The 12,094-nt window shown below is 41.0% G+C and overlaps 1 protein-coding gene across 1 annotated transcript in view; it reads right to left on the minus strand.

Moving 5' to 3' along the window:
* Positions 1-12,094, minus strand: part of LOC149284947 (testis-expressed protein 11-like) — a 44,012-nt gene that overhangs the window by 2,170 nt on the left and 29,748 nt on the right. The window contains exons 22-28 of the mRNA XM_089496065.1: positions 7,527-7,613; positions 6,608-6,678; positions 6,410-6,535; positions 5,970-6,036; positions 5,743-5,892; positions 4,361-4,469; positions 3,052-3,193 (exon numbers count right to left, since the gene is read on the minus strand). Of these exons, the coding sequence (XP_089352191.1) occupies positions 3,052-3,193; positions 4,361-4,469; positions 5,743-5,892; positions 5,970-6,036; positions 6,410-6,535; positions 6,608-6,678; positions 7,527-7,613 (752 nt within the window). The remainder of the gene's footprint in view (positions 1-3,051; positions 3,194-4,360; positions 4,470-5,742; positions 5,893-5,969; positions 6,037-6,409; positions 6,536-6,607; positions 6,679-7,526; positions 7,614-12,094) is intronic.

A 12,094-nucleotide genomic window follows, 5' to 3' on the forward strand; every position in this document is an offset into this window, starting at 1 on the left:
ACCGTAAAAGTAACAAACTGAATACTTTTCTGAAAAACTCCATCACCTTACTAAATGTATCCAATAGTTGGGGTAGTACATACACATACATAGCAAACATACAAAGTTTACAATACACAGTATAGCACATGGAACGCACATGCTACAGGAAGAGGTTAAATTATGTATTTGTGATAAAGACAAACTCTAGGTAGAACATATATATGTCTAAGTATGTCTAACTTTTTTTTTTTTTTTTTACCAACCATTTTATCTCATAATACGTCAGGCAATTTAACATCCCCTTCCACCTACAGTATCTGTTACCATACTGGACTGCCTGCACCATGGCCTGATTGTTGCTTGAAGGCAGGGATCAGATTGAAATTTTATATTTTGGGGTTTTTTTTTTAAATAGAAAAGCTCTTGACTTCCATCTAGATGAGGTTAGGTGGCTGCCACTCAGCTTGGTAGCTGATCAGAAGCCTCTCCTACGCTACAGTTTTAGAACCCATAGAGCTACTAAACATGATATATGTAGTTGCCCCTCAAAGGTTTAAATGTTGGATAATAGAGTTTGCAGGAATCTATCATAAGCATACTTTCTTTGTTTTAGGGATGAGCATAACCACCTAGCAAAGCTAGTGGGTATGCAGCAGCCTCTCGGAGTTACATTTCCAAGCTGAAAATGCCTGCGCTGCGCTCGTGCACAGCAACAGCATTTCAGCCAATCAGGTGATCAGGACGGCCATGCTGAGCGCGGGAGATCTGATCAACTCCGATTTTAAAAATGGGAAACAGATAGTTAACTCATCCAGTAGAACACACTCTATATTGCAGGATAGAAGATAAATGTATACCATCTCTCCTTAACAAAAAGCTAAACAAATAAAGTACCATGTAAATTAAGAGTTAACACACAATGCCGATGAACCTGCAAGAAACCGGCCCGACAATTGAGCCAAGTGGGGCAACCGCTCCAGGCGGCACTTTGCGAAAGAGAGAAAGGGGCGCCGAGTGGCCCCTCTCTCTCTCCTCTGTGGCGAGTCTCCCTGTTCGGTCTCGGTGCCGGCTTGTAATGCTGAGTGCCGGAAGATTTCTTTTAAATTTCTTTTCTTTTCAAACAAGTATGAGGGGAAAGGACCAAAATCCTGTTCCTCAGATGAGGGAAGCAGTGGCGTCTCCAGCTTTCATATTTAGGGGGGGCACATGGGGGGCCAGGAACCAAAGTATGGGGGCCAATTATAAAACGGTACATATACACTATATATATATATATATATATATATATATATATATATATATATATATATATATATATATATATATATACACACATATATACACACACACGTTAGGCAGTTATTTCTCATTCTTTAATATTAGCCCCTGCTGATGACAATATATAGAAATATTACACCCTGCTTCTGATATATATTGATATTAGCCCCTGCTGCGGATATATACTTATATTATACCCTGCTGCCGATATACATAAAAATTATACCCTGCTGCCGATATATATTAATATTTGACCCTGCTACCAGTATATATTAATATTAGCCCCTACTGCCAATATATATTATTAGTCCCTGCAGCCAATATATATATAAACTTAGCCCCTGCAGCCAATATATATTATTAGCCCCTGCTGCCGATATATATATAAATACTAGACCCTGCTGCCAATATGAATATAAATACTAGACCCTGCTGCCAATTAATATTAATATTAGCCCCTGCTGCCAATATATGTTAATATCTCCCTCTCCCTCCCAAACTATCCTAACTACCCCCTCTCCCTCCCAATCTATCCTAACTACCCCCTCTCCCTCCCAATCTATCCTAACTACCCCCTCTCCCTCCCAATCTATCCTAACTACCCCCTCTCCCTCCCAATCTATCCTAACTACCCCCTCTCCCTCCCAATCTATCCTATCTACCCCCTCTCTCCCTCCCAATGTATCCCTATCTACCTCTTCTCACTTCCTATCTACCTCTTTTCACTCTCTAACCCCCTCCTAACTTTCTACCCTCCTCCCCCCCCTTTGAAGTTCACTTACCTTGGGCTTGTAGAAGTCCAGCGGCGGGATCGCGAGGTCTCTGTCTTCCTGGTTCTGCCGCAGTGTGCGCGGCTTCATTGCTGAGCGCCGGATATGACATCATATACCGGCGCTTGGCTTGAAATGCCGGCACTGCGACCAAGGCAGAGGCCTCGCGGTCGCGGAAAAGAGTGAGAGGCGCCGAACGGTCGCTGAGAACTTATTCCTCAGCGACCGCTCGGCGCCTCTCTCTCTCTCCTCCGGATCTATTAAAAAAAAAAAAAAAAAAAAAGACGGCGTTTCAATTGGGGGGGCACACCGGGGGCACAGCATGATTTAGGGGGGGCCATGGCCCCCTCTGGCCCCCCTGCCGACGCCACTGGAGGGAAGGTATCCCTTTTTAATTCTTCTAATTGAAACCGAGACTGTATCCCCAGAAGAAGAGGACAGGTCCCTGGCAAGAAAGGCTCTCTTACGGAGCCTTTTCACATTGATGGGGCTTATCCTATCTGCCACAGATAAAGCGTCCCCCATCAACGTTGCCATCTACTCAGCACGGCTGCCCTGATTGGCTGAAACACTGTTGCTGTGCACAAGCACAAGGATGTAATACTGGGCTATCCAACAGATAGGAATTATACTGGAATAACAGCCAGAGAACTATCACCTTTACCTACATTTTTGGTACCAAAATTTTAGTTAGCGGTGGATACATTACAGTACTTGAGCAAAACCCTCCAATCATAACAGGCACTGTGCTGGGCTCAAGCCCACCCTGGCTCACCATGTCTTACATTACCAATTGGAAAGGCACTGGTTGGCATCCACAGGTCAACAGGTGTAAATGAGCTAAGACCTATATTATGCAGCATGGATACTTACAAAGCAAAAGCACGTTGTTTATGATCAGGTACCATTAATTTGCATATTAGGGATACTTGATAAGAAGTGATATATAGAGGTAAATGTTTTTAATAAGAAGGCCAGAGATGTCCCTTCCCGTAGCTGAAATGCTCCAGTGTATGTATACTGCGTGTTGTGCTGTACTCACACAGCTGGTGAGGACTGCAAGTGCTTCTTGGTAGTACTTCCACACCTCCTCTTGGACACAGGTCTCAAGGCCTCCTGCACTCTCAGGTGAACTTAGCTTTATCAGACTGTGCAGACATTTACTGGGGGTAGAAAACAGTATTACAGCTCTACATGTTTCACTTACAAGCTGGCTCTTGTATTACATCTCAGTATTCTTCGTAAAAGCATTTTCTCAAAGTATGATTTTTCTATCCACGTGCTATAACGTGCTAGGAGAGTCACACTTCTGTGAGGATGTGTATGTAAGGCAGGGGCGGGCTGGGCCGGGGGGCAATTGCCCCCCAGGCCGCCCGAAATCTAATCTAAACGGCCGCTGGGTGCTGATGCCGCCGGCCGGCGCTACTTTAATACTTTTTTTTAAAATTGAATATGGCAAGCCGGATCGGCTATTAAATGAAAAAAAAAAATAGTATTAAAGCAGCGCCGGCATCAGCACCCAGCGGCCGTATGCGATGGCCGCCAAGTGATGGGAGCAGCGTGAGGGGTGAAAGCTCCGCCCCCTCCCCTCACGCTGCTCCATCACTATGCGGCCATCAGATTGTTGGAAATCGAATCTAAACGGCCGCTGGCTGCTGATGCTGCCGGCCGGCGCTACTTTAATACTTTATTTAATTATTTTTAATATGGCAAGCCGATCCGGAATATTAAATAAATACAAAAAAGTAGCTCCGGCCGGTGGCATCAGCACCTAGCGGCCGTTTAGATAAGTTTTCCAGAAGCCTGATGGCCGCATAGTGATAGGGGCAGCGTGAGGGGTGAAAGGTGAGTGCGAGGGGGCGGAGCCACTTCACTTGATTTGCCCCCAGGCCTTAGGCTGCCAGCCCTCCCCTGATGTAAGGGATGCTTGATTCACATGGAGAAAAGCTTATGAGTTCTTGTAATACAGACTTATTGAAATATGAAAGCCTTAAATACAATGTCCCACAAGTCAATTTGCCTGTAAATCTCAGTGAAACCAGGGCAGCTTTATTTATAAGACTGGGTGTGTTGCCAGGGATGGTAGACAAAGCTACTTCCTGACAGAAATCATTATAGAGGCTAAGAGTTCATCTGCTTGCTAAAAAGAGAAAATAATGCTATTACACAACTTTATAGTAATCAAAAATGCTAAAGTTTGATCCTACATTTCTAACTCTTGTCTCTCTCATTCCCAGAAATATCTGTAAATATCTATCTATCAGCATGCCACTTTTAAATATCTATGTGCTGTTAACTTTATGGCAGAAAGTCTTTCTTAAATATATTACCTAAACTTGGTGACATCTAGTGGGTCCTGTTTCTTCAGGATAGATAGCACTCCCCTCAGTGCACGCTTGCAAATAGATGGGTAGTATGCTGGGGTTTCCATAGATAAATCTTCAGAAAGACCAAAGAGTAGTTTAGTAGTGTATGTAAAACACATACAACTATCTACATAAACTCTGTATGTCATTAATACAGATGGTGCAGTAAGGGAATTGGAGTTCAAAGTGTCTCGGTCAAAAAGGGCTGGACGAGTTCCTATTTACTTCATGAATGAATGACAAAATTGGAAAAGTTAGTTAGTTGAAAATCATTTTTGGAATGGCTGAACAATTCTTTTATGTTGGAATAATCTCCTGATTTAGAAGCACACCACTTTTTCTTTTATTACATATGCCAGTAAAAGGTGATGTGCTTCTAAATCAGGGGGATGCAATGAAAAGCTGAAATATGGAGTAATAGTAAAGGGCATTGTAAGGCACGCCAAGGCAACAGAGGAACTCAGCAAGGTCAGGTAATTCATGCTCTTCAGGCAGTGAAGGCAGGGCAACTGTGTGAGGTACACTGAAGATAGTAAAGAAAGGGAGAGACCAAAGGGATGGGGACAGAGAGAAGGAGAGTGGATGGAAGATTTAAGGAGTCACTAGTAAAGGCATTAGAGGAATCATCAGTCAGGGAGGTTCCTTTCCACCCCAAATCAAAGGCTTCTGATTAAAATCTTTCTGCAAAGCTGGATATTTTTTCTTTAAACTCTTGGCATCAGATTATTCAGAAATAAGTTTCAGTATTCCTTTCAACAACATGTTCGGTGTTTACCCTTAAGTAGCATATCTAAAAAACAAATGTGCATGTGTAAGAGTATGGTGTTAGCATGAGTATGTGTATGTGTTAATTTTTGGTGTTAGCATGTCAGGTGTGAGCCTAGGGTTAGCAGTGAGAATGGCAGTAGGGACAGTGTGCTTGCAGGGCAATATTTAACTACCAAGAGTTGAGTCCCTCTTGATTCAGCTCTGCAGCACATGTTGTGGGAAACCTTTTTAACTCAAGCTCAGGTTATGCGTTAGTTGAGAAGTCACCAAAGCACTAGATAAAGCATAACACAATAAAGCTAAATGAGTTTCTATATCAGTGAGTGAGTTTTCACCACAAAAATGACTGAGATGGCACATCAGCTATTTAGGAAATACCACGGTTTAAGAGGTTTACTCTTAGGGTAATTATCAGGCCAACTTGGTATTAAGTTAATAGACATGTGATGAAATGGAAACTACATTAATTTGTCCATGCACATACCATACAGGCTGGCTGCCAGGACATCCACATAGACAACAGCACACGGCCTTACACTGCACATTGCACAATCAAGCTCTGCATAAAGGTCACCTACATGCAATGGTTTCCAAAGTCTTGATTTCAAGTTTGGGCAGCTCCCACACCGATTCAAAAATGTTCTCCAGCCTTGGGTCATTCAATTTGGCTCGGATTTCAAATTCATAAAGAACCAAAAGAATCTCTGTGGGATCTTGAGAGAAGTCACCTGTGAAGAGATCACACAGAAAGGTAATATAATTGCTGAATTTAGAAATTAAATGTACGGCCGTGAGAAGAGCATACCAGAGAACTGCAGAACTTTCCAGATCTCCTGGCACAGCTGAATATGATCCAGTGACTTAGTGAGCAGCTCCACCTGTACAGAAAATAGAACTAAATATATAAATTTTTATAGAAACTTTACAATTTGAGGTATTTTAAATTTTTTCTGTATTAAAAAAAACTAAGATTAAATGCATACTATACACAGGTACAAAAATTACTCATATTATTTTCCTAAAACATTGGACCTAAATTATGTCAGTACAAAAATACATATTATAAATGAGATCTGATGGTAAACTGCACATCAACAAAAAAGTGTAATTAATGCCAAAATACAATTTAGAGCACTGAAAATGTACCGATGAAACTTAAACCCTAAGCACATGAACATCAAGAGACTATAATCATACAGTATGCGTGCTTAGGCTCAAAGTGCTTCTTATTGTGCATATTTTCACCGTTAATACCTGTTCTGAGCGGTCACTGCTCTTTCTAGCCATTTCCAGGTCAACAGCAGCTGCCATTAAAAGGCAAGACTTCTGTGCCACCAAAACTGGCTTATCACATGTGCAGAACAGGGACAGCTGTACAGAGACACAAGGTGAGGTTTCATCATTTTACTTCAACAACATCCCTTCAACTGGCCCAACCAATACCTTGTATGAAAGGATGAAGGCATCACTCATCACTTTAGGGAAGTCCACAGATTGAACAGCCAAATTCCATGCTAGTTTGGGAGCAAAATAAGTCCAAAACTGATTATACATGTTTGTACTGAATTTATTTTTGAGACAAATGCTATTTATATAGTGCACACACAAAAATGGCGTATTGGCAAACACTTTACTATGCCTAAAGGCCTGTGATGAGGATGTTTTTCTTTTAATACAATGTCATGCTTACAGAGTGCTGTTTGTTGTTCTTTTGTAAGAAGAACAGTTTATTTGCTTTTTAATTTAATATTCAGTTGGAGGCTTTACTGTTTGCATTCAAATATTTCAATATTTACTTACATACGTATCACAAATACCATTTATGTGCATACCATTCAAAAATCCATCCCCACCTCTTGTTCTCATGTCCCATTAACTTATTTCTCTCTCTATCATTAAGTTATTTCCTCCCCACACCGTGGACACTGATTGGTTTAGGCAGCTTTTGTTAGGGTGAGGGAAATTATTTTAGAACAGTTCCTATGTTAGGCTTAAATCTGTTAAATAAAGGTGTCATGACTAACTAAAGAAAATCAGTCCCAGGTGTTTAAATGGACAGCCTGCAGCACCAAACAGCGTCATCACACATGACTGCATATTTGCACATTTTCTGTTGAAGAAATCAAAAAAAGGGTCCCCTCCCATATTAAATGAAAGCGTATATATAAATGATAATTGTTTCAGAAGAAAACTTGAATTGTCCTGGAAAAAAGAAAACATTAATTGCCTTTCCATTTAAACTGCACTCCAACGTGCACAAAAACACAACATCACAGACTAAAATGTTCCTTTAATGACACTAGTAGGGAAAAAGCTGAAGAAGTATAACACAGTAAAGCATACTGCGATACTAGATTCTCACCTGTTTTTCTGAACCAGTGTGCTTCAATTGAACGCTTGTCATGGCTAATAATACCCTCAATCTGGGACTCTGACAGCTTCTCGTAAGCTTTGAAAAGACAAATGCACCCAATGAGAAAAATGCATGAATTTGCCAGTGACTAGAACAGGCATGAATTATTCGGAGTACACTAACAGCACGTCACCTTTATGAAACTACAGTAAGATGTGAAGCAGCGTTATTCATTAAATGGTTTTGGTTTTAATAAGACCTAGACAGGAAGTTCACTGTTCACCACAGATAGGGTAATACAATATTTGATCTATTATAAGTAGGGCTGCAACTAACGATTATTTTCATAATCGATTAGTTGGCCGATTATTTTTTAATCGGATAAAAAAAATGAATGTCAATTTTTCATTTATTTAAAATAATGTAATAAACAAATTATATTAAATACAAACAGCATAATAAAAAAAAATTTGATAAAATGCATTTCTTGCCTTTATTTCGCAACCAGCCCCCCACAATTTATGCACGTTTGAGCCCAGGCTTGCCACGCTGCCCCCCACATATACCACTCCACTCTGCCTCCCACATATGCCGCTCCACGCTGCCTCCCACATATGCCGCTCCACGCTGCCTCCCACATATGCCGTTCCACGCTGCCTCCCACATATGCCACTCCACGCTGCCTCCCACATATGCCACTCCACGCTGCCTCCCACATATGCCACTCCACGCTGCCTCCCACATATGTCACTCCACGCTGCCTCCCACATATGCCACTCCACGCTGCCTCCCACATATGTCACTCCACGCTGCCTCCCACATATGCCACTCCACTCTGCCTCCCACATATGCCACTCCACGCTGCCTCCCACATATGCCACTCCACGCTGCCTCCCACATATGCCACTCCACGCTGCCTCCCACATATGCCACTGTGCCTGATACACCTTATACCCCGATATACCACTCCATCCTCCCCAGACATGCCACACTGCCCTCCCCACATATGGCACTCCACTCTACCCCCAGATATGCCACTGTGGCCCCAGATCTGCCTTATACACCCTGATTCACCACTCCATCCTCCCCAGACATGCCACACTGCCCTCCCCACATATGCCTTATATACCCTATATGCCTTACACCCCCAGATATGTCACTCCGTCCTCCCCAGATATGCCTTATACCCCCCAGATATCTCATAGTCCCCTCATAGAGTCACAGACCATACTTTTATAAATAAGTACAGGGTTAATCTTCACTGCCCCCAGGATTTAGATTGCCCTTAGTTTGCCCCCCTTTATCTCTAACTGCACCTTAAGTTAACTTTAATAAATTAATAAAATTAACCCTCAGTCCTCATCATTAAATTAACCCTAAACACCCCATTAACCATAACTGCCCCTAAATTAACCCTAAAGACCCTATCAACCACAACATCCCCTAAATTAACCCTAAAGACCCCATCAACCACAACAGCCCCTAAATTAACCCTAAACATACCATTAACCAAAACTGCCTCAAATTAAGCCCAAACACCCCATTAACCACAGCTGCTCCTAAATTAACCCTAAACACACCATTAACCATAGCAGCCCCTAAATTAACCCTAAACACCCCATTAACCATAACTGCCCCTAAATTAACTCCCACCTCCCCTAACTTTCAGCAGCCCAAATATTAATGTTATACTTACAGTTAGATGAGTGTCACAGCCATGTGGTTCTGGCCTTCTGGGAGAAGGAAGGGGCGGGGCCAGTTGTCACAGTGATTACAGGGAGGGGCTGGTAAGTAGGAGCTGCTGCTGTGAGTCACTGAAACGGTTTATATAATGAGGGGTATTTTTCAGAGCGTTTGCTCTGATAAAACCCTCATTTAATAATCGATAAAAATCGATTCAACTAATCGATAATGAAATTCGTTGGCAACGATTTTCATTATCGATTATTATCGATTTTATCGATTAGTTGTTGCAGCCCTAATTACAAGGCAAGTTCAGATCTCAGATCTGCAGCACTGCCACACAGATGACTAATCACAGCAATACGGTTTTACTGGAAGCCTCACAAGTGGAAAACATGGCTGCCAAATGGCCCAATTGCTGTCAGAGTTAAGCAGACCTGGATCAAACATAAATTCTTATTTGTGAAAATCAATAAAAAAAATTGCTCATTGTTCTACATTGGCACCAAAACTGTAAAATAAAATCTATTTCCCTATTTACCCATTTTTTTTTTAATTTTTTTTTTACATACTAGCACTCACAATTATTATTTTTTGCATATTTCTATGGTTTTAAATGAAAGCCCTATTTGTATCTCCGTGGGTACATCAAGCACGTAAAAGGGGAATCTTAATTAAACCTAGACATTATAAAATAAAAAAAAAAGCTCTTGGATGTAAGGTACCAAAAAGCCCTAGGAATGAAGAGCTATTGGTGTCCAGAGAAGGCTTTAAATTGCCTGAGAGTCTCGTTTGGGTTAAAATGCAGGGCAGTCCCATTGATGTAGCTCCTTGGTAAGCAATATAGCCATGAAAGATTTGATCCAAACTTGGGGTGCTTTGATGAAGTGGCGGGCTAAGCAATATATGCCAATATGGTATGACATAATCCCCAATATTTATGCTTTAGGTGTTTTTTGAATGGTATACCTTGGGCATGCACTGAATTCTTCCTTTGTATTATTAAAATACAAATGTTTGTGCCAAAGTAATGATAGAACAAAATATTACAAGAGACCAAATCAAAGCCAAAACAGAAACCAGAATTCAGGCGTTACAATAATGGTTGCCAATAATTATCTGAATATGTGGGACAACAAATAACTGTGTACATGGTCTGGTTTACTTAAATAAATCCATACTAGTTCAATAATCACTCCTTGGTCTATTCACTATCATGCAAGAGTATACAAGTTGGCAGTATAAACAAGTTTGTAGCTGCAAACTTATACAGGTAGTAACAACATTCTGCATTTCCACTTGAATTAAATTATACTACACTGGCATCAACTTGACTGCAGCACAGAGTTTATGCAATTTATAAAAAAAACAACACACAATTCTGGAATTCTTTAATTAGGGCATGCAATCCACGTTTTAGTGAATAAACACCTCTGAGTTGATCTGCTACATAGCAACCTGAAATTTTGAGAAAATGGAACATGAGGAACCATGACAAAGCGATCACAAATACTACACACATAAGAGTCAATGAGGAATCCCTACTACTGCTACTACTGACTGCCTGGCATCAGAGCCGTTTACTGTAGATATTTTGTACTAACCAGTGGAAGGTTGTGGGAAAATACACTTTGGCATATATTCAAAAATAGTAAGTGCAGGGTGTGATCTCAGTAACTATGCCTCATGAAGTCCTTCATAATGCATAGTTAGTGTGGTAAGAGGACATTTTTTATCTCTCCATGTCATGTACAACTCACCTTTTAATGATTTAAACCCCTATGGCCTATGTGTCAGCAGGACTTTTAGAAGGCATTCATATTATTACTAGTAAAAACTAGTCGTTTTCAATCACAAGTAGTAACGGTTGAGATTTCTGTATAGCCACACAGCCATAAGTGGAGTTCTCTCACAGAGCGCTACACTTCTCAAATCACACGGGGCATGTTTATGATGAATAAGAAAAAACAGAGCTTGAGAGATATTACCACTTTTTAAATATGAAAGCAGTCGTTCTGTGTCACCGGTCCTAAGGAAACAAAATATTCAGGTAAATGTTGACCCAAATTACAGCATTACGAATAGTAATAATTTCATTAAAATGACACATCACAGTCAGATTAAGCAGAAACTACGAGCTGTCTGATTATATACTTTGCGCCTTCAAAAGTGAAAATTGTAAATACACACACGTATTTATACAATATATGGGTGTATATAAGATACTCACAAAACTCTCCTGAAGAGTCACTTTGCATAGACTTTTGTTGTCTTAGTCTCTTTATTTTATGTGGCTGCTGGTTTTCAGCTGATAGTTTGTACACAGAATTTCCCCTTGTTAACGGTGTACGAAATGCTGCATCTTCCCAAAAGCCCTAAGGAGACTAACAATCTACTGAGCTTTTTCTGTTGTTGGCACAAGAATGAATGTCACCAAGACACACTGGATATAGATATATGATCCAGTTTCATATAAGTGGCAGAGTAACGTAACATTTTAAAGGAGTTGGCAGGAGAGGTAATGTTTTAATGAATTAAATATGCACTATATAGGGCCATCCCTGGCAAATTTCTCTGCAAGAAAGGCTGAGCTGACCCTGATAGATCAATCAGTGAGAGTCTAACTGATTTAACTCCTTGACGATTGGCGTGTCAGGCACATCACAGAAAAACATCTTGTGGAAAACTGACATGCTTGGCAAAACATGACTTTAAACTTGTGTAGAAAACGATCCATGATTGCTTTCTTCTCCCAAACAGTGTTCATAAACACCGAAATCTAAACCAGGGGCTCTGATCGCTTCACAGAGCGTCAACGTGAAGAGCAGTCACAAGCGCCACAGCGAGAGACTTTGCCTCTTGCAAGATGGCAGCCTCCTGGGAACTCTGGGCTC

Source organism: Sceloporus occidentalis, unplaced genomic scaffold (assembly GCF_023333645.1).
Source record: "Sceloporus occidentalis isolate IW3139 unplaced genomic scaffold, rSceOcc1.0.p SCAF_87, whole genome shotgun sequence".
NCBI lineage: Eukaryota > Metazoa > Chordata > Lepidosauria > Squamata > Phrynosomatidae > Sceloporus > Sceloporus occidentalis.